Source organism: Salmo salar, chromosome ssa01 (genome assembly GCF_905237065.1).
Source record: "Salmo salar chromosome ssa01, Ssal_v3.1, whole genome shotgun sequence".
Taxonomy (NCBI): Eukaryota; Metazoa; Chordata; class Actinopteri; order Salmoniformes; family Salmonidae; genus Salmo; species Salmo salar.
Window position 1 is genome coordinate 26,585,332 of NC_059442.1, and position 27,704 is coordinate 26,613,035.

Genomic DNA, 27,704 nt, shown 5'->3' on the forward strand with positions numbered 1-27,704 from the left:
TTTTAATGCATTAGATGAAACGGTGATTCATTAAAATAGCATTTTGTTGGAAAGATACACAGAGTAGAAAGGGAAGGTGTTTTGTATAAGAATTTACATTTTTACAAATAAATCCGTGGCTCAGTTGGTAGAGCATGGTGTTTGCAACGCCAGCATGGTGTGTGCAATGCCAGGGTTGTGGGTTCGATTCCCACGGGGGGCCAGTACAAAAAAAATATATATATAAATGCATGCATTCACTACTGTAAGTCGCTCTGGATAAGAGCGTCTGCTAAATGACTAAAATGTAAATGTAAAGAAAGCAGCCGACAAAAGATAAGCTAATTTGTACAGGTGCATTCAACTGGCTGGCAGGAAAATATCTTAGGTGAGATGGTAGTTTGTAGCTATAGGTTGTCTTGTTTCCTTTGTCATCAATGTCATAGTAACAGTCTGTATGGAGGAAATGTTTCTTAGGACAGGTTGTTTCTGAAGCTTATGACTGGGTTGTGTTGAAAAACATACTAATCTACACTGAGTGTACAAAACATTAAGAACACCTGCTCTTTCCATGACAGACTGACCAGGTACATCCAGGTGAAAGCTATGATCCCTTATTGATGTCACTTGTTAAATCCACTTCAAAATCAGTGTAGATGAAGGGGAGGAGACAGGTTCAAGGATTTGAGACAATTGAGACATGGATTGTGTGTGTGTGCCATTCAGAGGGTGAATGGGCAAGACAAAAGATTTAAATGCGTATGAACAGGGTATGGTAGTAGGTGCCAGGCGCACCGGTATGTGTCAAGAACCGCAACGCTGCTGGGTTTTTCACGCTCAACAGTTTCCCGTGTGTATCAAGAACAGTCCACCACCCAAAGGACATCCAGCCAACTTGACACAACTTTGGGAAGCATTGGAGTCAACATGGGGGAGCATCCCTGTGGAAAACTTGACACCTTGTAGTCCATGCCCCAACGAATTGAGACTGTTCTGAGGGCAAAAGGAGAGGGGGTTGCAACTCAATATTAGGAAGGTGTTCCTAATGTTTAGGATACTCAGTGTATAATGTAATTCTGTCAGTATAAAAATATAAGAGCACTTAAACTACGGTACCAATATTAATAAATATTATAATGAATTGATTCAGATCAGTCTGTAGCACTGAGTAGTTTCAGACAACAGGAAGTGCTCGCAGCACAGATAATGATGCAAATATAGTACCACAGAGTTTCTAAACCCAGAGGCCCAACATCCTGAGACTTCCGAGAACGCTTGCGAAGCAGACTTGGCAGACAATGAGTAAAAATTCGTCCTTAGTTAATATTTTTCTCTACTTCTAAAAGGCACACAACCTAGTTTCAAGCCAATGTCTTAAGTAGCTGAACATGTTATTATTCCAAAACGTTATATCGAAAGAGTGCCTTTGATTTGATGGCATGGACATGCGCAGTTTGGCGCAAAACCACCGTTAGATGGTTATATGCATGATCTTAGCTAGCTAATGTAGCTAATGGGATTTCTATTGAATGAGTTATGAACTAGGGCAGTCATGTACATTAGCAGCAGTTTACTACAGTACAGTGTGTCTCTGTGGATCACTTACTCTGCCTTTTCCTCTGTGTCTTTTTTTGGGGGGGTCCACTTCATAGTCCTCATCGTCATGGTATGCACCTTCAGCTGCGTCAGCCTCCAACACCCTCTGTGGTGGGAAAAAAGGGAATAGAGGGATCAATCTATTTTCTGGAGGTCAAAGACACTGCCTGACTCTCAGTCTGAGGAACAACTAAATTAGCTAATAAAACATGTTCAAAAAAGATGGTTGTAATAAACTATAAGGCCATAAACCTCTGATACTAGCTATTTGCATATTTAAAGCGCATTATGACAGTGTGCCCTTTTATACCTTCCCAGGCAGTTCTGGTATCAGGCTCAGACTGGTTATAGTCATGGCAGAGGTTATGTAAGCTGATCCTAGATCAGAGTACTCCCTTTCCCTTTAAGCCATTGGGATAAAACTTCATTAGGACCCACCTGGATTTCTAGGAGACTCTCCTCATCCTTAGAGTTGTTCCTCTGGTCTCGGCCCTCCCCTCTGAGAAGAGCCTCCAGTGTGGTGTCCTGTGTGGGAAGCGTATCCTTGCCTGTGAGTCCTCCATCTGGATACAGAGCAACAAACACACAAATAAATCAAACAAACCCGGGAGCCGCCCCTCACATCAGTTAAAGTAGACATGTATACCAGTAACTCTAAAGACACTGACAGGTATCACCACATCTAGTCAGTCTTTCCCAGGAAGATACAAATGGCTCGCTTTAACAAAGCATCACTATAAATACCAAATCCCTTCATTAGGGATGTGTGATACTTTCTGTATAACTTATGTTTCTATTCAGCAAATGAAGGATATATTAATCCAATGTGTAATGCCTTGTTACAAAGCTAGCCTAATCTGGGATTGCTATTTAAAGCACGCTACCAGGGACGACCTGCCATTGTTTAACTAAACATAACTAAACAAACCTTAACCTTGGGTCGCTGATTCTCCTAGTCAAACTAGGAAATGTCTATAAACGTAGGTACATTTGTGATTTGGGTGAACTGTCCCTTTAATGTGAAACGTTCCAGAGCTTTTCTGTTGAGATAGAGGTCAAAACAAAGAGTGTGGATGAGATAAAATACTAATATTGGTTGGTAGTCAGTCTATCATGGACATCATATTCAAGACTTTCTCTTCACTGATGGGTATTTCATTCAGCCTTATGATTTTAGAAAAGAGGACAGGCTTCAAAGCCTCAAGCTATCATACCTTCACAGACACTCATCTCCCCAAGTAAAATCACCTAGCAGTCTCAATCCCTGAGCGGAATGCTAACATGCAGCAGTTGGTAAGAGGTAAGGATCTGAGTAGGAAGAGGTGGAGATAATGTTGAACGGTATATCGAAACTTTGGAAATACTTTGATACTAGAACATGAATAACGTTTCGGTACTATAATTTTTGTTACTTCCGTACTTCTGTCAAATGTGTCTCACATCATATATGGATTAAGAGGATCGAGTGTCTAGTAATTTGTCTGATTCTTCTCAAGGGGGCAGTAGCTAGCCAGGATACTTGCGCTTGTGTATGCAGTCGACACAGCTTGAGCCACTTTGAGAAACAAGCAAGAGGAGAGAGACAGCATGGCTTCTTCATGCAAAAACATCCTACCTCCACGCTCACAACTTGTTGACAAACAACTTGTTGACAAAACTGTCTGCAGAAGTGAACTATGGAATTATTTTGATTACAGAGCAGATGAGGGCCATCCCACCAAAACAACTACGCAAAACACAGGCAGAAGGGGCTGACCAACTGGCAAGTGTGACATTTTCAACCTCTCCCTGTCTGAGTCTGTAATACCAACATGTTTCAAGCAGACCACCTTAGTGTTCTTGGGCACAGGGACTAAGGTAACCTGCCTAAATGACTACCGACCCGTAGCACTCACATCTGTAGCCATGAAATGCTTTGAAAGGCTGGTTATGGCTCACAACACCATCATCCCAGAAACCCTAGACCCACTCCAATTTGCATACCACACCAACGGATCCACAGATGATGCAATCTCTATTGCACAGCACACTGTGCCTTTCACACCAGGACAAAAGGAACACCTATGTGAGAATGCTATTCATTGACTACAGCTCAGCGTTCAACACCATAGTGCCCCCAAAGCTCATCACTTAGCTAAGGACCCTGGGACTAAACACCTCCCTCTGCAACTGGATCCTGGACTTCCCGACGAGCCGCCCCCAGGTGGTAAGGGTAGGTAACAACACATCCGCCACGATGATCCTCAACGCGGGAGCCCCTCAGGGGTGCGTGCTCAGTCCCCTCCTGTACTCCCTGTTCATTCATGACTGCACGGCCAGGCACGACTAACACCATCATTAAGTTTGCTGATGACACAACAGTGGTAGGCCTGATCACCGACAACGACGAGACAGACTATAGGGAGGAGGTCAGAAACTTGGCCTTGTGGTGCAAGGACAACAACCTCTCCCTCAACGTGATCAAGACAAAGGAGATGATTGTGGACTACAGGAAAAGGAGGACCGAGCACACCCCCATTCTCATCGACGGGGCAGTATTGGAGCAGGTTGAGAGCTTCAAGTTCCTTGGCGTCCACATCACCAACAAACTAACATGGTCCAAGCACACCAAGGCAGTCGTGAAGAGAGCACGACAAAACCTTTTCCCCTTCAGGAGACTGAAAAGATTTGGTATGGGTCCTCAGATCCTTAAAAGGTTTTACAGCTGCACCATCGAGAGCATCCTTAATATTCAGTTGTACATGTCTACCTCGGTAACCTCATTGTTGCTATCCCTGCATTTCAGTAGCATGCCTCCTTGCACTTTCAATTTGCCTTCATTGCACATTTAGACTTGCCATTTGCCTTCATTGCATATTTATATTCTTTATATTTGCACTCTTTTATTTGCACTCTTTTATTTGCACTCTGGGCTGATGCTAACTGCATTTCATTGTACTGTACTTGTACTTGTTCAATGACAATAAAGTTGAATCTAATCTAATCCTGACGGGTTGCATCACTGCCTAGTATGGCAACTGCTCGGCCTCCGACCGCAAGTCACTACAGAGGGTAGTGCGTACGTCCCAGTACATCACCGGGGCCAAGCTTCCAGCCATCCTGGACCTCCATACCAGGCGGTGTCAGAGGAAGGCCCTAAAAATTGTCAAAGACTCCAGCCACGCTAGTCATAGACTGTTCTCTCCGCTACCAAAAACGAGCAAGTCTAGGTCCAAGAGGCTCTTAAATAGCTTCTACCCCCAAGGCATAAGACTCCTGAACAGCTAATTACCCAGACTATTTGCATTGCCTCCCGCACTCTGGAACGCTGATGCTACTCTCTGTTATTATCTATGCATAGTCACTTTAATAACTCTACCTACATGTACATATTACCTCAATTACCTCGACACCAGTGCCCCCACACATTGACTCTGTACCGGTACCCCCTGTATATAGCCCCGCTATTGTTATTTACTGCTGCTCTTTAATAATTTGTTAATCTTATCTCTTACTTTTTTTTATAGGTATTTTCTTAAAACTGCATTGTTGATTAAGGGATTGTAAGTAAACATTTCACTGTAAGGTCTACTACACCTGTTGTATTCAGTGCATGTGACAATAACTATTTGATTTGATTTGAACCCAGACACATCACAAGGGCTGCTGAATACAGAAGCATTGGTTTAGAACGTTTTCTCACCACCAAATATGGTAGTGAGATGAAGTCCAGTAGCGGGTGTAGTAGGAGAGCGTGGAACTAGGTTAAACTGGGCCGACATTCCGCAAATTTTCTCATTTATGAAACATCTGATCTTAATAAATGCTTCTGTTCTCAAAACTAGAATCTGTTAGGAACACAGTGCACTAAACTTTAGAGACTTGATGCTTTGCAAAAGTTTTAAAACATTTTGTTGTGTAGAAGGAGTGCAAGGTTGAATTGAGTTTGTCCACATGTGTACTTCACAGAGGCGGTGTTTCCTAACGGAAATATGCAAATACATTCTACAACGCGCCAATAGGATCTCACTAGCTCGTGCTTGGCTTTGCCCAACTCCTTGCTTATTCTGCCCACTATGCTTCATTTGCTCCAACTGTAAACGATACAGATTAACTAACCCAAGATAGTTATAAATATCTTTGAGCAAAAGGAGTTACAAAGCAGTGCAGTGCAGTGGCTCAGTTGGTAGAGCATGGTGTTTGCAACGCCAGCATGGTGTGTGCAACGCCAGGGTTGTGGGTTCGATTCCCACGGGGGGCCAGTACAAAAAAAATATATAATAAAACTTTTTTTTTTTTTTTTTTTAAATGCATGAAATGGATGCATTCACTACTGTAAGTCGCTCTGGATAAGAGCGTCTGCTAAATGACTAAAAATGTAAAATGTAAATGTAAGGTTTAGTTCTAAAACGACATAAAAACTATTTTAACCATGACATTTGCATTGTAACATTGTCGTTATTCTAGTAGCAACTAAATTTGAATTATTTTTGAGTGACAATGACATAAACATCTATTCAGCATCTCATTCATGTGAGCATTATAATATGATTACAACCCAAAAGTAATGTGAAATGCACTCATAACGTGACAGTAAAATATTTTAGACTACTTTGCATATGTCTGGGCTTGCTAGCAGTAGCCAGCCAGCAGCCCTGGGCAGATAATTGCACTCTGGGAAGTGAATACTCTTTGGGAATCGTATGATGTGTAAAATCCATTGTATTTCTATGGTGTGTAGACTATTGCAATATAGAAGCTTCAGAAATTAGCTTCAAAGTGTTTATGTAGTTTTGGAAGTAAACATTTAATAAATTACAATATTTAGCTGTAATGAATGTCTATGGAAAGTCATTTGACCCAATATTATGGCCACAGATTAGCAAATTAACCCTGATATGTATCAAATTACATTTAAAACAGTTTAGACTGTCATTGTACACTATTTTGTTTGCTCTAAGTAGTGCTGAGCGATAAATCGAAACGTCAGATATTTTTCCTTTAATAAAAAACTAACATAAAAAAACATTCTGAGCTCAATCCACACATCACACAGTTTCTCTAGCGATAAAATCAGATCCAGCCTGAACTGTGTGATATAGTAGGGAGTTGTAGATTCCAACAGGCCTATATTTTACATAGTTTAGCGCATAAAACTTGGTAATTAACTACAATGACCATAAATCTATTGCATATCTACTTGTCTGGTCTGTTTCTTTTATGTCTGCTACTGAAGAGAGAAGAATGCATGATCGTGAGATGATATAGAGAGCAGCTGTTGCTTCACGAGGCATCTTTACCTGAAAATACATGATCTAAGTCAGTGGTTCCCAAACTTTTTATAGTCCCGTACCCCTTCAAACATTCAACCTCGAGCTGCGTACCCCCTCTAGCACCAGGGTCAGCGCACTCTCAAATGTTGTTTTTGCCATAAATGTAAGCCCGCCACACACACACACACACACACACACACACACACACTATACGATGCATTTATTAAACATAAGAATGAGTGTGAGTTTTCCACAACTGGGCTCGTGGGAAGTGACAAAAAGCTCTTATAGGACCAGGGCACAAATGATAAGAATCAATAATTTTGCTCTTTACTTAGCCATCTTACATATAAAACCTTATTTGTCCATCAAAAATTGTGAATAACTCACCACAGGTTAATGAGAAGGGTGTGCTTGAAAGGATGCACATAACTCCGCAATGTTGGGTTGTATCGGAGAATCTCAGTCTTTTTACACACACAGTCTGTGCCTGTATTTTCATTCTAGTATTTTCATTCTAGTGAGGGCTGAGAATCCACTCACACATAGGTACATGGTTGCAAAGGGCATCAGTGTCTTAACTAGTGATGCCCCGATATGACATTTTTGGCCGATTCAAATATCCAATATTTTCCTTGCCAAAAAAAAAGGATACTGATACCCAATATAAAAAAAATGTTGCGGCCTTTTAAGCATTCTAGTACCGTTAAATAGTTAACACACACACACACACGGACGCAGTGGTCTACAGCACTGCATCTCAGTGCAAGAGGCGTCACTATAGTCCCTGGTTCGAATCCAGGCTGTATCACATCCGGCAGTGATTGGGAGTCCCATAGGCCGGCACACAATTGGCCCAGCGTCGTCCGGGCCGTCATTGTAAATAAGAATTTGTTCTTAACTGACTTGCCTAGTTAAATAAAGGTTACACACACACACACACACACACACACACACACACACCAAAAAGTTATTTTGTTGGCATTTACATACAGTTGAAGTCGGAAGTTTACATACACTTATGTTGGAGTCATTAAAACTCGTTTTTCAACCACTCCACAAATTTCTTGTTAACAAACTATAGTTTTGGCAAGTCGGTTAAGACATCTATTTTGTGCATGACACAAGTAATTTTTCCAACAATTGTTTACAGACAGATTATGTCACTTATAATTCACTGTATCACAATTCCAGTGGGTCAGAAGTTTACATACACTAAGTTCAAACAGGTTGGAAAATTCTAGAAAATTATGTCATGGCTTTATAAGCTTCTGATAGGCTAATTGACATAATTTGAGTCAATTGGAGGTGTACCTATGGATGTATTTCAAGGCCTACCTTCAAACTCAGTGCCTCTTTGCTTGACGTCATGGGAAAATCAAAAGAAATCAGCCAAGACCTCAGAAAAAGATTGTAGACCTCCACAAGTCTGGTTCATCCTTGAGAGCAATTTCCAAATGCCTGAAGGTACCACGTTCATCTGTACAAATAATATTATGCAAGTATAAACACCATGGGACCACTCAGCCGTCATACCGCTCAGGAAGGAGACGCGTTCTGTCTCCTAGAGATGAATGTACTTTGGTGCAAAAAGTGCAAATCAATCCCAGAACAACAGCAAAGGACCTTGTCAAGATGCTGGAGGAAACAGGTACAAAAGTATCTATATCCACAGTTAAACAAGTTCTATATCAACATAACCTGAAAGGCAGCTCAACAAGGAAGAAGCCACTGCTCCAAAACTGCCATAAAAAAGCCAGACTATGGTTTGCAACTGCACATGGGGACAAAGATCATACTTTTTGGAGAAATGTCCTCTGGTCTGATGAAACAAAAATACAACTGTTTGGCTATGATGACCATCGTTATGTTTGGAGGAAAAAGGGGGAGGCTTGCAAGCCGAAGAACACCATCCCAACTGTGAAGCACGGGGGTGGCAACATCATGTTGCGGGGGTGCTTTGCTGCAGGAGGGACTGGTGCACTTAACAAAATAGATGGCATCATGAAGCAGGATAATTATGTGGATATATTGAAGCAACATCTCAAGACATCAATCAGGAAGTTAAAGCTTGGTCACAAGTGGGTCTTCCAAATGGACAATGACCCCAAGCATACTTCCAAAGTTGTGGCAAAATGGCTTAAGGACAACAAAGTCAAGGTATTGGAGTGGCCATCACAAAGCCCTGTCCTCAATCCTATAGAAAATGTGTGGGCAGAACTGAAAAAGCATGTGCAAGCAAGGAGGCCTACAAACCTGACTCAGTTACACCAGCTCTGTCAGGAAGAATGGGCCAAAATTCACCCAACTTATTGTGGGAAGCTTGTGGAAGGCTACCCGAAACGTTTGACCCAAGTTAAACAATTTAAAGGCAATGCTACCAAATACTAATTGAGTGTATGTAAGCTTCTGACCCACTGGGAATGTGATGAAAGAAATAAAAGCTGAAATAAATCATTCTCTACTATTATTCTGACATTTCACATTCCCAGGATTAAATGTCAGGAATTGTGAAAAACTGAGTTTTAATGTATTTGGCTAAGGTGTATGCAAACTTCTGACTTCAACTGTATGTCCCCATCACCAGTAAAACATAATTAAAACATATTTCTTTCACTTACTTGCTGTGCTGTTTCGTTATTCATTTGTTCAGTCGTTTCATTCTCAACCAGGATTTCTATGGAACGCCGTTTGGGTCTTTGCGTGTCAAAAAAAGAACACTATTTGACGTGTCAAATAAGCTTGTTGACCAATCAGGACCTGAATATGACCGCACGTCACATAATTTAACCTCTTACATCTAGACGTTCCGCTAGCGGAACACCTGCTCCAATATCCAATGATAGGCGTGGCGCGAATGACAAATTCCTCAAAAATACAAAAACTTCAATCTTTCAAACATATGACTATTTCACAGCATTTTAAAGACAAGACTCTCCTTTATCTAACCACACTGTCCGATTTCAAAAAGGCTTTACAGCGAAAGCAAAACATTAGATTATGTCAGCAGAGTACCAAGCCAGAAATAATCAGACACCCATTTTTCAAGCTAGCATATAATGTCACAAAAACCCAGAAGACAGCTAAATGCAGCACTAACCTTTGATGATCTTCATCAGATGACACACCTAGGACATTATGTTATACAATACATGCATGTTTTGTTCAATCAAGTTCATATTTATATCAAAAAACAGCTTTTTACATTAGCATGTGACGTTCAGAACTAGCAAACTTCCGGAGGAATTTGCTAACAATTTACTAAATTACTCACGATAAACGTTCACAAAAAGCATAACAATTATTTTAAGAATTATAGATACAGAACTCCTCTATGCACTCGATATGTCCGATTTTAAAATAGCTTTTTGGTGAAAGCACATTTTGCAATATTGTAAGTACATTGCCCGGCATCACAGGGCTAGCTATTTAGACACCCGGCAAGTTTAGCACTCACCAATATCAGATTTACTATTATAAAAGTTTGATTACCTTTTGTTGTCTTCGTCAGAATGCACTCCCAGGACTGCTACTTCAATAACAAATGTTGGTTTGGTCCAAAATAATCCATCGTTATATCCAAATTGCGGCATTTTGTTCGTGCGTTCCAGACACTATCTGAAAGGGTAAATAAGGGTCGCGCGCATGGCGCAATTCGTGACAAAAAAAATCTAAATATTCCATTACCGTACTTCGAAGCATGTCAACCGCTGTTTAAAATCCATTTTTATGCCATTTCTCGTAAAAAAGCGATAATATTCCGACCGGGAATGTCCATTTAGCTAAACAGAGGAAAGTAAACAAAGCTTTCGGTCGACGCGGGCACGAGCCTGAGTCTCACAGTACTGTAACCAGCCACTACCCAAACGCGCTACTTTTTTTCAGCCAGAGCCTGCAAAGCCACGATTCAGCTTTTTACCGCCTTCTGAGACCCTATGGCAGCCGTAGGAAGTGTCACGGGACAGCTAAGATCCTCATTCTTCAATAAACAGAGACAAGAAGAACGACACCTTGTCAGACAGGCCACTTCCTGCATGAAACCTTGTCAGGTTTTTGCCTGCCAAATGAGTTCTGTTATACTCACAGACACCATTCAAACAGTTTTAGAAACTTAAGGGTGTTTTCTATCCATATGTAATAAGTATATGCATATTCTAGTTACTGGGTAGGAGTGGTAACCAGATTAAATCGGGTACGTTTTTTATCCAGCCGTGAAAATACTGCCCCCTAGCCATAACAGGTTAATTAAAAAAAATTAATTTTGTACGTAGTCATTACACATTCATTACACTATCACTCGTATTTCATATGTCACAACGATTCATTGATACGTATGCTATGATGCTTGTAAAGTTGTCTCGCGCACCTATAGTGCTGGTCATAAAAAAAAAAAGCTAGCTAGCCTGTAGGGGCTAGGGGGCAGTATTTTCACAGCCGGATGAAAAACGTACCCAATTTAAACAGGTTACTACTCTGGCCCAGAAAATAGAATATGCATATTATTAGTAGATTTGGATAGAAAACACTCTGAAGTTTCTAAAACTGTTTGAATGGTGTCTGTGAGCATAACAGAACTCATATGGCAGGCAAAAAACCTGAGAAAAATTGAATCAGGAAGTGGGAGAAATTAGAAATGAAGTTTCTTTTGAATCCCTTGAAAAACTACAGTGACATAGGATTTACGTTGCACCTCCTAACTCTTCCATTGGCTGTCAACAATCTTTAGGAACTGGTTTTATCCGTCACCTGTTACCGGGCAGAAAATTGTGGCTCAGTCAATCACTGGCCAGTCTGAGGACAGGTGTCTTATGACGCGCATGCACGTGACTTCGTTGTTTTTCATTTTTCTTCTGGGATGAATACCTATTGCCCGGTTGTAAAATTATCGCAATTTTACGTAAAAAAATACCCTAAAGGATTGATTGTAAACATCGTTTGACGTGTTTCTACAAACGGTAATGGAACTTTGAACATTTCGTCTATGGATTTGCGTCCATGCCACATGGCATTGTAAAGTGCTCTGGATGGGTCAACAAAACGGACGTATTTGGACATAAATGATGGACTTTGCAGAACAAATGAACATTTATTGTGGAAGTGGGTGCCCATCTGAGTGCATTCCGCCGAAGATCAGCAAAGGTAAGTAAATATTTCAAACATATTTTTTGAGATTTGTCGACGTCGTGGTTGTAGGCTAACTGTATAGCTTAGCATTGAAGGCTAAGTTCTGTACTCAGAATATTGAACAAAGTGCTTTTTCCGTAAAGTTATTTTGAAATCTGACAAAGTGGTTGCATAAAGGAGTAGATTATCTCTATTTTTTTAAATAATTGTTGTAAATTTTGTCAACGTTTATGAGTTCTTCTGTAAATTAAATGTGCCTATTCACCGGCAGTTATGGGGAAAAAACATTTTCTGAACGTCACGCGACAATGTAAAAATTGGTTTTTTGGATATAAATATACTGCTCCAAAAAATAAAGGGAACACTTAAACAACACATCCTAGATTTGAATGAAAGAAATAATCTTATTAAATACTTTTTTCTTTACATAGTTGAATGTGCTGACAACAAAATCACACAAAAATAAATCAATGGAAATCCAATTTATCAACCCATGAAGGTCTGGATTTGGAGTCGGACTCAAAATTAAAGTGGAAAACCACACTACAGGCTGATCCAACTTTGATGTAATGTCCTTAAAACAAGTCAAAATGAGGCTCAGTAGTGTGTGTGGCCTCCACGTGCCTGTATGACCTCCCTACAACGCCTGGGCATGCTCCTGATGAGGTGGCGGATGGTCTCCTGAGGGATCTCCTCCCAGACCTGGACTAAAGCATCCGCCAACTCCTGGACAGTCTGTGGTGCAACTTGGCGTTGGTGGATGGAGCGAGACATGATGTCCCAGATGTGCTCAATTGGATTCAGGTCTGGGGAACGGGCGGGCCAGTCCATAGCATCAATGCCTTCCTCTTGCAGGAACTGCTGACACTCTCCAGCCACATGAGGTCTAGCATTGTCTTGCATTAGGAGGAACCCAGGGCCAACCGCACCAGCATATGGTCTCACAAGGGGTCTGAGGATCTCATCTCGGTACCTAATGGCAGTCAGGCTACCTCTGGCGATCACATGGAGGGCTGTGCGGCCCCCCAAAGAAATGCCACCCCACACCATGACTGACCCACCGCCAAACCGGTCATGCTGGAGGATGTTGCAGGCAGCAGAACGTTCTCCACGGCATCTCCAGACTCTGTCACGTCTGTCACATGTGCTCAGTGTGAACCTGCTTTCATCTGTGAAGAGCACAGGGCGCCAGTGGCGAATTTGCCAATCTTGGTGTTCTCTGGCAAATGCCAAACGTCCTGCACGGTGTTGGGCTGTAAGCACAACCCTCACCTGTGGACGTCGGGCCCTCATACCACCCTCATGGAGTCTGTTTCTGACCGTTTGAGCAGACACATGCACATTTGTGGCCTGCTGGAGGTCATTTTGCAGGGCTCTGGCAGTGCTTCTCCTGCTCCTCCTTGCACAAAGGCGGAGGTAGCGGTCCTGCTGCTGGGTTGTTGCCCTCCTACGACCTCCTCCACGTCTCCTGATGTACTGGCCTGTCTCCTGGTAGCGCCTCCATGCTCTGGACACTACGCTGACAGACACAGCAAACCTTCTTGCCACAGCTCGCATTGATGTGCCATCCTGGATGAGCTGCACTACCTGAGCCACTTGTGTGGGTTGTATACGCCGTCTCATGCTACCACTAGAGTGAAAGCACCTCCAGCATTCAAAAGTGACCAAAACATCAGCCAGGAAGCATAGGAACTGAGAAGGGGTCTGTGGTCCCCACCTGCAGAACCACTCCTTTATTGGGGGTGTCTTGCTAATTGCCTATAATTTCCACCTGTTGTCTATTCCATTTGCACAACAGCATGTGAAATTTATTGTCAATCAGTGTTGCTTCCTAAGTGGACAGTTTGACTTGGAGTTACATTGTGTTGTTTAAGTGTTCCCTTTATTTTTTTGAGCAGTGTAAAAACTTGATCGAACAAAAAATGCATGTGTTGTCTACCATGATGTCCTAGGAGTGTCATCTGATGAAGATTGTCAAAGGTTAGTGCTTAATTTTAGCTGTATATCTGGTTTTGTGATGGCTATCCGTGCTTGGAAAATTGCTTTTTATTTTTTTTTGCTAAGGTGCTATGCTAAAATAATCTAATGTTTTGCTTTCACCGTAAAGCCTTTTTGAAATCGGACAATGTGATTGGATTAACGAGTAGAGTATCTTTAAAATGCCGTATAATACTTTAAATTTAAATTTTGAGATTATTTTGTTTTGAATTTCGCGCCGTGCTAGCTCACTGGTTGTTGTCCAACCAATCCCTTTAGCGGGATTGTATCCTCTAGAGGCTACCTCAAGAATGCAAGCAATGTCCTTCCCCAAAACATAGCAAAACAACATAATCTGTTTCAGTAGCTATTAGCTAGCTAACTATATAGCTAGGTGTCATCTAAAATAAGCCTAATTCATAAGACAGTTCTTATTTGATTAATGCTGGTCGTACCCATCTATGTGAAGGTAGCCACAATAAGGATTAGGTACAATAGTGGACTTTGCGGTTAGCCTTAAAAATAAAAGTATGGCATAATTCTACTATTTGTATTAATTTGCATCACTGTCAATGTCATAGTTTTATTTTGAAGGCAAACCACAAATTCCACTATTGTGCCTTATCCTTGTTGTGGCTAGCTTCACAACACATAACCCGGTCCGGTCGAGCCTCACTATCCAAATGAAGCTAGCTGGCTGCTTATAACGTTAGCTTTAGGCAACAGGGTTGTTTAGCTGGCTACCTATTTATTTTCATGAACTGAAGGTCAATTTCAATAGGCAAACAACAAGTGGCAACATTGCTAATACTTACTCACAAGGATTCCTAAATCATTGCTAAGAATAATGAAAATGACTGCAGTTGCTACTGGTCATTGTTTTCAGGCTGGTTGTATTGTTGCTAGCTAGGTACCAAGCTAAAGCTAGCTACCCCAGAAGTTGCGGTCAAACAAATTTGTTGCGGTCGAACAAATTATGCTTTATTACCGACGCGGTATTGTAAACACATCGTTCGTGGCCGATGTTCACTTGTTTGCAGACTTTTTTGTACAGCTTTGACAGACCCAACATCTGAAAAATAGCGAAAGCCAACATCACCCACGACTGAGAACGGTTGATTGATTGTCAAGGGCAATGAATTCCATTATCTTGGCTCTAATGGATTTGGCCTTTGAGTTGTCTCGCAGAAATGTTCTTACTCTTTCAAATGACTGCTCGACTTGTTGAATGCTCAATCCATACAGCAGACATTGTGTGGATTAGATTAGGAATGCTGTGATGCACGTGTAGCGCAAAATTTTACGCGGAGTCATTACATCCTGTACCTACGTTATATAGGTATGCACGGTAGCTTTGACATCAGATTTTAATATCGCGTTAAACTAGACATCGGCCAAAACCGGTGTTTGCAATTTTAGCTAATATCATCCGATTCCGATATGTTCACTGATATATTGTGCATCCCTACTAAAAATAAATGGAAGCGGGTGATAGTGTGAGTGAGTAAATGGTCAGGATTGTATGTGAGGAGCAGTGACAAACTCCATTTCATAACATTTATTAAATGCCGTGTTGTGATTCCTGTCCCTCTCCTCCCAGCAAGCAACCATTTGTTACATGTTCTAGTTTTCACAAAAAAAGTTTACTCGGTTACTGAACGGAGCACTTTTCTTTTGATAAAAAGTGACTAGCAGGCTGTTTGAGTTCCACACTGAAATTAAATGATGTGCTTTCAGTTAGATGATCCCAGATCATAAGTAATAAGACAAAAGAGTGGGTGATGTGACATGGCAGAGAGAGACACTGGACTTTTGGGGGGTGGGGTGGGAGTAAACTGGTATTTCTGTTACCTAGCTGTAGGCCACAGAGGCGTAGACGAGGGTCCATGGAGGTGTGCAGCCGTCTCTTCTTCCTCCAGCAGCGGGCAGGGTATGTATACATCTGACCTGCAGCCACCCCTATAATAATAATAAATTAAACTATTAAGAACTTTTCATTACAACCTCAAAGTGCTATAGACAGACACACAGAGACAGGAACTAAAGAAAACACCTCTCAGGTCTCAATGCCCCCCACCCAGATACATAATGTGTTGCTTACTGACCCTAAAATATCCTTACACAGGTGTATACAGTGTATTCGTGAAGTATTCAGACCCCTTCCCTTTGACATTTTGTTACATTACAGCCTTATTCTAAAATGGATTAAAGAAAATGGATTAAAGAAAAACATTTCCACATCAATCTACATTCATACATAATGACATAAGTGAAAACAGGTTTTAGACATTTTTGCAAATGTATAATAAACATTTACATCGGAAATATCTCATTTTACTGACCATAATCTTCACCATTGGACTCCGTAGGTGAACGGATGATCTCCGCGTGTGTGGTTCCCACTGTAAAGCATGGAGGTGGTGTGATGGTGCTTTGCTGGTGACACTGTCAGTGATTTTATTTAGAATTCAAGGCACACTTAACCAGCGCGGTTACCACAGCATTCTGCAGCGATATCCCATCTGGTTTGAGCTTATTGGGACTATCATTTGAAGACCCAAAACACACCTCCAGACTGTGTAAGTGCTATTTGACCGAGAATGAGAGTGCTGGAGTGCTGCATCAGATGACCTGGCCTCCACAAACACCCGACCTCAACCCAATTGAGATGGTTTGGGATGAGTTGGACTGCAGAGTGAAGGAAAAGCAGCCAACAAGTGCTCAGCATATGTTGGAACTCCTTCAAGACCGTTGGAAAAGCATTCCTCATGAAGCTGGTTGAGAGAATGCCAAAAGTGCGCAAAACTGTCATCAAGGCAAAATGTGGCTACTTTGAAGAATTTTTTAACACTTTTTTGGTTACTACATGATTTCATATGTGCCTTTTCATTGTTTTGATGTCTTTACTCTTATTCTACAATGTAGAAAATATAAAAAATTAAGAAAAACCCTTGAATGAGTAGGTGTGTCCAAACTTTTGGCTGGTACTGTATAGCGTAGACTACTGAATAGCCTATTCACGCAGAAGTTAGAGCGGCTCAATTCTCTTTTGCATTTTCAAAAAATTATGGTTCTCAAAAAGAGTTTTGGAATAGCTACCATAATCCTGTTGTGATGAATAATAATACTTAGCTTTGTATTGTTCTTCTCGTGGATTTGCTCAAACTGTCTACCAAGTTATTTGCAAGGGACTTGTTGGAAGAGCGATGTGTTATGTAGGGTTTGGGAGAGAGCGAGAGAGAGGGAATGAAACCCAGCCATTGTTTCACTGACACTTCCTATTGTATTGTTTTCACTGATCCTCACTCTGCTCTGCCTGTCACTAACAGTAACACTGTGCATCATACCAGTGAATGTGATCATGCCCAGTAGAGGAGCACTAGCTGGTTCTGCCTGGTGTCTACAAACTCTCCACTGAGAGAGGGCCTTCTCCTGTAGCTGGGCAGAGGTAGCTAGCATTGCAGCAAGCCGGAGTAAGTTGCTGGCTGTCTGACTGGCGGTGGTAGAGGGAGACTCGGGCTGCATGCAGAATCAGCTCCTTGCTGCAGGCTGCCTGCTCTATTTTTAGCCTGCAGCTCCAAGGGGGAGAGGCTGTCTAGTTGTGGAGAGTTGAAAGTCAACGTGTGCAGACACATTGGTGATGGGCTTTGGTGTGGATGAGCCCTCAGAGTAGCTAGCATATGGTAGTTAGTGAATACCCCTGGTTCTCTCTCTTCTATTTCCCAACTAGGGTTGTCACGACACCAGATGTTTGACTTCGATATGATACCGGGTTTAATATCATGAGTCGATACCAAAATACCAAAAAATACCACGATACCACGGCAAAACAACACATACACAAAAAAAGCTAGTCATAAAATAACCACTTGGGCTTTATTTTTAAAACGTGAAAAATATCTTGATAAATGGTAGAACAAATAAAACACATTCTATATTCAAACACCATATTAAATAACAGAAAAATACCTTACATTTTCCAAAACCATGTCTGAGACTCGGAGCTAGTGCTGAGCAATTAGTGCTTTTTGAGGTCGTTTCGGTTTCAATGTAATATTTTTAAACATTAAATGCTTTGTGCATTATGTGGGATGAATGCTGTAACAACACAAAATAAAACAAAGTCCCATGATGGTAGTAACTGCCCATTACTGCTTCACATTACTTTCCTTTAATAAAATATTCCAATTGTGAATAAGGCATACTTTTATGACTGCTGAACTATCAATCACTTAGATGAGGTATTCCCAAACTGGGTACGCGCAATGCCGTCGGGGGTACGCCAAATAAAAATGTGATTCACATAAAATAATAATAATCTTCACATTTTCAAACAGTCCATTTATATTTTCCAGTTTTTTTCTCTCGCCTGAGTAGCCTCGTTTCACTGCCAAAAATAAAATTAAACCATCTAGTGTTCAGTGAAATAACAACACAATGTCAAATAAAGGTAGCCTAGTCAAATAATGAACATCCACTCACATTAACTGTTACTCTCTTGCGGGAATTCCACTAACGGTCCGTATGTAACCAAACATAGCTGTTGCTCATTCCGTTTGCTCGAAAATTGATAAATGGTTTAAAAAAAAGTAAAGGAGACACATGTCAATAGAGACACATACCAGCTCTACTAGTAGTACTGCTACTACCAGCAGTACCACACCTGCACCTGTCGACGACACAAGTTGTTCTGCTTCCACGAGCACATCCAATGCTAGCATCAGTAATTCTACATTTGTTGTTAGCCCAGCTAGCATGGACACTGACAGTTGTGAATCTGATGCAGCCGAAGAGCTACTGTCCCCTTACCTGAGAAAGCACCGAACAACAGACAGGGATGTTGGACCATCGAAGAGGCGCAAATATGATGACAACTACATTGATTTGGGCTTCACTTATATTGGGAGTAGTGCCTTTCCTCAGCCACAGTGTGTTATATGTGCAAAAGTACTCTCACAGTTCGATAAAACCTTCACTCTTGCACAGACATTTAGAAACAAAACATGACGATTTGAAAAATAAGCCACGTGAGTTTTTTGTTGTTGAATTAAGACGACTTTCGAGTAGTAAGACATGTATAAAAGCAACAGATACCATTAATAAGAAAGGGCTAGAAGTCCTTATATGGTGAGCTACCGAGTGGCTAGGACAGGCAAGCCCCATACTATTGTGGAGGACTTAATTCTTCCTTCTGCCACGGATATGGCTGGGACAATGCTGGGGGAAAAAGCCCCAAAAACTATACAGACAATGGCTTCATCAAACAACACTGTTTCACAACGCATTAGTGACATGGCAGAAAATGTTTTGAAACAATTACTGCTTCGCATACAAGCCAGTGAATTCTATGCATTACAGCTGGATGAGTCAACAGACGTGGCGGGCCTGGCACAGCTCCGGGTATATGTCCATTACGTTTATGGGGGGTAAATTAAGGAAGACATCCTCTTCTGCAAACCACTGGAAATCAGGACAACAGGTGAGGATATTTTTTAAGTACTGGACAGCTTTGTGACATCAAATGGACTTTGGTGTTCAAGATGTGTTGGTATCTGTACTGATGGCAGAAAAGCCATGACAGGGAGACATAGTGGAGTGGTAACGCGCGTGCAAGCAGTTGCTCCCGACACCACTTGGGTACACTGCAGCATCCACGAGAGGCTCTTGCTGCCAAGGGAATGCCTGACAGCTTGAAAGACATTTTGGACATTACAATGAAAATGGTTGACTTTGTTAAAGCAAGGCCCATGAACTCTCGACCATGTAAAGCTTTTACAACACACAGAAGTGCGCTGGTTATCAAGGGGCAAAGTATTACGCGTTTTTTTAAATTCAGAGACGAGCTTAAAGTTCTCTTTACTGACCATAATTTTCACTTTATTTTCATAATTTTCACTTTATTTAACTAGGCAAGTCAGTTAAGAACAAATTCTTATTTACAATGACGGTCCAGACTACGCTGGGCCAATTGTGCTCCACCCTATGGGACTCCCAATCACGGCCGGATGTGATACAGCCTGGATTCGAACCAAAGACTGTTGTTACGCTTCTTGCACTGATATGCAGTGCCTTGGACCGCTGCGTCCATGTGTGTGTGTTAACTATTTAACTGTATTAGAATGCTTAAAAGGCCGCTTTTTTATATATCGGTTAACGGTTGTCGCTATTGTTGTTTTTGGCAAGGAAAATATCGGATATCGTTATCGGCCAAAAATGTCATATCGGTGCATCACTAATTTTTAGCTGTTCACTTCTTCACTCCCACTCACACACATTAAGGGGGCTTTCACACCAAATTGGTTGGGAGCGTTTTGTTACGAACTCTGGTGCATTTTCCCCCTTAGTTCAGTTCGTTTGGACTGGTGTGAACACTATACACACACTCGGGAGCGCACCACACTGTGGTTCTCTCAAAAAAGGTGGTCTTTGTCTGATTCCATTCGTACCATGGTTTGCTGCAGGCGAGAACGCAGTCCGGACCAAACACAGGAAAAGAACCAGAGGTGTGCAGTATTATTGGTTGTTTGACTGCGAGTGTTTTAAAGAAATGCACACAGTAGGCTCCCAAACTGATATCTCTGAAACATTTGAGCGCATCCGATGCAGATTAAAGGAGATGAGGCTATGCAGCTGATATACACTACATGATCAAAAGTATATGGACATAGAACTTCTCGTATAACATCTCATTCCAAAATCATGGGCCTTCCCTGTGGCTCAGTTGGTAGAGCATGGTGTTTGCAACGCCAGGGTTGTGGGTTCGATTCCCACGGGGGGCCAGTACAAAAAATGCATGAAATTAAATTTATGAAATGTATGCATTCACTACTGTAAGTCGCTCTGGATAAGAGCATCTGCTAAATGACTAAAATGTTAAAAAATGTATTAATGTGGAGTTGGTTCCTCCCTTTGCTGCTAAAACAGCCTCTGCTCTTCTGGGAAGGCTTTCAACTAGATGTTGGGACTTGCTTCCATTCAGCCATGTGCATTAGTGAGGTTGGGCACTGATTTTGGGTGATTAGGCCTGGCTCGCAGTCCCTGTTCCAATTCATCCCAAAGGTGTTCGATGGGGTTGAGGTCATGGCTCTGTGCAGGCCAGTCAAGATCTTCCACACCAATCTCGACAAACCATGTCAGTATGGACCTCACTTTGTGCACGGCACGTTGTCCTGCTGAAACAGGAAAGGGCCTTCCCCAAACTGTTGACACAAAGTTGGAAGCACAGAGTCGTCTAGAATGTCATTGTATGCTGTAGTATTAACATTTCCCTTCACTGGAACTAAGGGACCTAGCCCGAACCATGAAAAACAGCCACAGACCATTACTCCTCCACCAAACTTTACAGTTGGCACTATGCATTGGTGCAGGTAGCGTTCTCCTGGCAACCGCCAAACTCAGATTCGTCCGTCGGACTGCCAGATGGTGAAGTGTGATTCATTACTCCAGAGAACACGTTTCCACTGCTCCAGAGTCCAATGGTGGTGAGATTTACACCACTCCAGCATTGCGCATGGTAATGTTAGGCATGTGTGCGGCTGCTCGGCCATGGAAACCCATTTCCACGAACTGTTATTTTGCTGACGTTGCTTCTAGAAGTAGTTTGGAACTCGGTAGTGAGTGTTGCAAACGAGGAAAGACGATTTTTACACGCTTTAACACTCGGCGGACGCGTTCTGTGAGCTTGTGTGGCCTACCACTTCGCAGCTGAGCCGTTGTTGCTGCTAGACGTTTTCCACTTCACAATAACAGCACTAACAGTTGACTGGGGCAGCTCTAGCAGGGCAGAAATTTGACAAACTGACTTGTTGGAAAGGTGGCATCCTATGACGGTGCCACGTTGAAAGTAACTGAGCTCTTCAGTAAGGTCACTCTACTGCCACTGTTTGTCTATGGAGATTGCATGGCTGTGTGCTCGATTTTATACACCTGTCAGCAACGGTTGTGGCTGAAATAGCCGAATCCACTAATTTTAAGGGTTGTCCAAATACTTTTGTATAAACAGTACTAGTCAAAAGTTTGGGCACACCTACTAATACACCTACTCATTCAAGGGTTTTCCTTTATTTTTATTATTTTCTACATTGAAGAATAATAGTTTAGACACCAACACTATGAAATAACACATGGAATCATGTAGTTACCAAAAAAAGCGTTAAACAAATCAAATTCATATTTGAGATTCTGCAATGTAGCCACCCTTTGCCTTGATGACAGCTTTGCACACGCTTGGCATTCTCTCAACCAGCTTCATGAGGTAGTCACCTGGATTGCATTTCAATTAACAGGTGTTTCTTGTTAAAAATCAATTAGTAGAGTTGATTTCCTTCTTAATGCGTTTGAGCCAATCAGTTGTGTTGTGACAAGGTAGGGGTGGTATACAGAAGATGGCCCTATCTGGTAAAAGACCAACTCCATAATATGGCAAGAACAGCTCAAATAAGCAAAGAGAAATGACAGTCCACCATTACTTTAAGACACGAAGGTCAATCAATCTGGAACATTTCAAGAACTTTCAAAGTCTCTCTAAATGCAGTCGCAAAAACAATTAAGCACTATGATGAAACTGACTCTCATGAGGACCGCCACAGGAAAGGAATACCCAGAGTTACCTCGCTGGAGAGGATAAGTTCATTAGAGTCACCAGCCCCAGAAATTGCAGCCCAAATAAATGCTTCACAGAGTTTAAGTAACAGACACATCTCAACATCATCTGTTCAGAGGAGACTGCATGAAATAAGGCCTTCATGGTCAAATTGCTGCAAGCAAACGACTACTAAATGGACACCAATAATAAGAAGAGACTTGCTTGGGCCAAGAAACATGAGCAATGGACATTAGACCGGTGGAAATCTGTCCTTTGGTCTGATGAGTCCAATTCGAGATTTTTGGTTCCAACCGCGTGTGTTTTTGAGACGCAGAGTAGGTGAACGGATGATCTCTGCATGTGTGGTTCCCACTGTGAAGCATGGAGGAGGAGGTGTGATGGTGCTTTGCTGGTGACACTGTCTGTGATTTATTTAGATTTCAAGGCACACTTAACCAACATGGCTACCACAGCATTCTGCAGCGATACGCCATCCCATCTGGTTTGAGCTTAGTGGGACTATCTGTTTTTCAACAAGAAAATGGCCCAACACACCTCCAGGCTGTGTAAAGGATATTTGACCAAGGAGAGTGATGTTGTGCTGCATCAGATGACCTGGCCTCCACAGTCACCCGATCTCAACCCAATTGAGATGGTTTGGGATGAGTTGGACTGCAGAGTGAAGGAAAAGCAGCCAACAAATGCTCAGTATATGTGGGAACTCTTTCAAGACTGTTGGAAAAGCATTTCAGGTGAAGCTGGTTGAGAAAATGCCAAAAGTGTGCAAATCTGTCATCAAGGCAAAGGTGGCTACTTTGAAGAATCTAACATTTAAAATATATTTTAATTTGTTTTACACTTTTTTTAGTTACAACATGATTCCATATTCTAGTAAAAAATGAAGAAAAATCCTTGAATGAGTAGGTGTGTCCAAACTTTTGACTAGTACTGTAAGTATTCAGACCCTTTGCTATGAGACACGAAATTGAGCTAAGGTGCATCCTGTTCCATTGATCGTCCTTGAGATGTTTCTACAACTTGATTGGATATGATTTGGAAAGGCACCTGTCTATAAAAGGTCTAACAGTTGACAGTGCATGTCAGAGCAAAAACCAAGCCATGAGGTCGAAGGAATTGTCTTTAGAACTCCGAGACAGGATTGTCGAGGAACAGATCTGGGGAAGGGTACCAAGAAATATCTGCAGCATTGAAGGTCCCCAAGAACACAGTGGCCTCCATCATTCTTAAATGGAATAAGTTTGGAACCACCAATACTCTTCCCAGAGCTGGCCGCCCAGCCAAACTGAGCAATCAGGTGAGAAGGGCCTTGGTCAGAGAGGTGACCAATAACCTGATGGTCACACTGACAGAGCCCCAGACTTCCTCTGTGGAGATGGGAGAACCTTCCAGAAGGACAACCATCTCTGCAGCACTCCACCAATCAGGCCTTTAAGGTAGAGAGGCCAGAAGGAAGACACTCCTCAGTAAAAGGCACATGACAGCCATCTTGGAGTTTGCCAAAAGGCACCTAAAGGACTCTCAGACCATGAGAAACAAGATTCTCTGATCCAATAAAACCAAGATTGAACTATTTGGCCTGAATGCCAAGAGTCATGTCTGGAGGAAACCTGGCACAATCCCTACAGTGAAGCATGGAGGTGGCAGCATTATGCTGTGGGGACGTTTTTCAGCGGCAGGGACTGGGAGCCTAGTCAAGATCAATGGAAAGATGAACAGAGCAAAGTACAGAGAGATCTTTGATGAAAACCTTCTCCAGAGCGCTCAGGATCTCAGACTGGGGTGGAGATTCACCTTCCAACAGGACAACGACCATAAGCACACAGCCTAGACAATGCAGGAGTGGCTTCGGGACAAGTCTCTGAATGTTCTTGAGTGGCCCAGCCAGAGCCCGGATTTGAACCCAATCCAAGATATCTGGAGAGACCTGAAAATAGTTGTGCAGCAACGCTCACCATCAAATCTGACAGAGCTTGAGAGAATATGCAGAGAAGAATGGGAGAAACTCCCTAAATACAGGTGTGCCAAGCTTGTAGCGTCATACCCAAGAAGACTTGAGGCTGTAATCGCTGCCAAAGGTGCTTCAACTGAGTAAAGGGTCTGAATACTTATGTAAAAGTGATATTTCAGTTTTGAATTTTTTATACATTTGAAAACATTTCTACAAACTTGTTTTTGCTTTGTCATTATGGGTTATTGTGTGTAGATTGATGAACGAAAAAAATACGATTTAATCCATTTCAGAATAAGGCTGTAACGTAACACAATGTGGAAAAAGTAAAGGGGTCTGAATACTTTCCAAATGTACTGTATATGAATAGTTCTCCCTGGCGGTAACATGAACACTATTGGATATCATTATATTAGACATGTTTGTAGCTGTAGTGGCCAGAGGGACATATTTAGACAGATGACATTACCCACTAAACGTCAACTGAATGATAGTTTTAAGGCAATTCCATGCTAAAAGAGTGATGCCGAGACTCCGATTTTTCACTTTAAAAAAATGTATGTCAAACAAAAACGAATGATTGCAAAGTTAAACAAACCATACAACTGTAGTATGCAAAATTACTACTTTGAACAATTTCAACTGAACATTTAACAAAAACACATTTACTTGAATAACAGTGCAGATGCAAAGTTTGTTAAGAGAATGACAGCACAAACCACAATCATTGTTTTTATTTGACATACATTTCAAAGTGAAAAATCTGAGTCTCAGCAACACTGTTGGCGTGGAATTGCCCTTTAGTAAACCCCAGAGCCAGCCATCATAACTCCCAACCAACAGAGTAGTGCTTCTCTACCCACCAGGGCTGCGATGGTGGCGCTCCATCCAGATGTAGCAGTTGTTCTGTGCCACACCGGTCTGGGAGTCCAGGAAGGGCAGGCGCACGCTGCGTTCGGCACACAGGCGGGCATTGTAGCTGCGGCACTGCTCAATGGCCTCTTTGTAGAACTGGTCACCCAACCTGCAGCAGGGAGACCATTCAGACAGAGGTCAACACCACATGTGGTTGGCACAGACATACATTTGGTTATGTGGCTGTTATAGACACTGAAATAGGCCCAAATAACCAGATTATTGGCTAACCAGACAATTAATTTCAGCGATGACTCACTGACCACCATGGACCACTAGAAATATCCCTACAGACCATTTGACTGTCATTCCATTTGACTGTCATATACATTAAGCCATGATGATCTCGTAGACCTAAACCCAGCCCCAAACAAAACTATAAGATTAGTTTGTATAGGCCGTCATTGTAAATAAGAATTTGTTCTTAACTGACTTGCCTAGTTAAATAAAGGTTCAATAATTTATTTATTTTAAGGTTTTCCTGATATGACAGGTTAAACACCATGTAAAACATTACAGGGTTGATATTGGCTACATTCTGGAAGCATATTTTCAACTCTTCATCTTCTGTACTGCTCTGTCAGCATACAATCAGGGATGGCCATTCCCTAGCGACCAGCAGAAATGCAATGATGATTACAGTCAGCTTTTAAATCATGTTAATCACCAGGGTCAATCAAATAATCAAACAAACACTATTCCCAGGATCTTCAACCAGTGATTGGAGTGGCTCTACCATGGACAAACAACGAGACTAAGATTAATGTTGTCTGTGTGATGCTTACATTGCTCTTTGCGGAGACTGGCGTGACTTTCATATAGCCTAGTTGGTTCCCCAACTGGCGGCCCGTGGCCCAAATTGGCCCCTCAAGTTCTGAGCAAAATCTATAATAAATAAATAAAAATATCTATATATATATATATATATCTATATATATATATTTTTTTTTTTTTTTGCATTTTCATTCATTCATTTCAAGACTGTAAAACACCAGAAAATCAGCTCCAAGTGAGGTTTGAATTGATTATGTTTTAGTTAAATATTATATCTGTTTGGGCTTCTTGCGGTCAATTCGCAGTCTACAAATTATTTTTAATTAAGTTCTGACCCCCTGACCATCCGCTCATTAGAAAAAATAATAATAACTGGCCTGCCGCTGAATCTAGTTGATGATCCCTGGCCTTAACGGCCATATACTCTTATAATCTCTACCCGGCACAGCCAGAAGAGGACTGGCCACCCCTCAAAGCCTGCTTCCTCTCTAGGTTTCTTCCTAGGGAGTTTTTCCCTAGCCACTGTGCTTCAACATCTGTATTTCTTGCTGTTTTAGGCTGAGTTTCTGTATAAGCACTTTGACATGTGCGGATGTAAAAAGGGCTTTATAAATACTTTTGATTTTATCATGACCTCTGGGTCGCTGGGACATGACTGAATCACATGACTGATTCTACACAGTAGTGAGCTTTGGTTTCTATTTAGGGTGATTAATTAATGAGGAAGAAGATGTGCTAGGTGAGGACATCACAATATAGAATGTGTTCAAAGAGTCTCATGTCTAACATATCAAGATTTACAGACACTACTACTAACATTATTTCAATGATCTTATAGTTTGTGGAGCTTTTTTTCCAATGCCGGTGATAGTTTGGCAGCCCCTTAGGGTATCAATGTTAATATTTGCTGTGAAAGGAGGAGATTTCACATTCAAACCTTCAGTCCCTGCCACACAGCTCATATGGTAATTAGTCTGCTTAATTAATCTCAGCAGAGCCGCTAGCACACAGACAGGTTTAATTTGACTACATCAAAGATGAGGATAAATGCTGAATCTAACACAAAAGGCAGCAACGTATGCCTGTGTAAAGTTCTACCTAGCTGGGCCCGCCACTGGTATAGCCTACCCATAATACATTTTCACCACATGTTCTCGATTACAATACGCACAAGCAGCCATTTTGAAAAGACACACTTAATGAGGCGCTGTAATCGCAGCTCTCCCAGCCTCAATTAGAGATACGGAGGTCTGTGAGAAGAGGAGGCATTGGCACGCTTGGTCCGAGCAAAGAAGTCCAAATCCGCTTTCTCTCTCTCCTCCTTGTCCTACAAATCTATCCTCTCTTTCTCCCTAACTCTCTGATTAGACAACTTCCAACAGATAAACAGACAGGCTCGGAATGTTTTCCCTCAGATAGAGGAAGGCACTGCGGTGAGACAAAGCCACAGTGTTTGAGGATTCTTGGAATGAGGCTGCGTGTCAGTGTGGTTGTGAAGAGTAAACAGTCCCAGGTACACAAGGCAAGGAGAGAG

The 27,704-nt window shown here is 41.8% G+C and overlaps 1 protein-coding gene across 3 annotated transcripts in view; it reads right to left on the minus strand.

Annotated features, from left to right (window-relative positions):
* LOC106588971 (zinc finger protein DPF3) overlaps window positions 1-27,704 on the minus strand; it is a 55,614-nt gene that overhangs the window by 10,871 nt on the left and 17,039 nt on the right. For 2 of the 3 annotated variants that reach the window (XM_014178604.2, XM_045715985.1), the window contains exons 2-6: window positions 25,345-25,505; window positions 16,271-16,330; window positions 15,780-15,887; window positions 2,014-2,138; window positions 1,586-1,681 (exon numbers count right to left, since the gene is read on the minus strand). In XM_014178604.2, the coding sequence (XP_014034079.2) occupies window positions 1,586-1,681; window positions 2,014-2,138; window positions 15,780-15,887; window positions 16,271-16,330; window positions 25,345-25,505 (550 nt within the window). The remainder of the gene's footprint in view (window positions 1-1,585; window positions 1,682-2,013; window positions 2,139-15,779; window positions 15,888-16,270; window positions 16,331-25,344; window positions 25,506-27,704) is intronic. The other variant, XM_014178686.2, reaches the window with a different exon arrangement.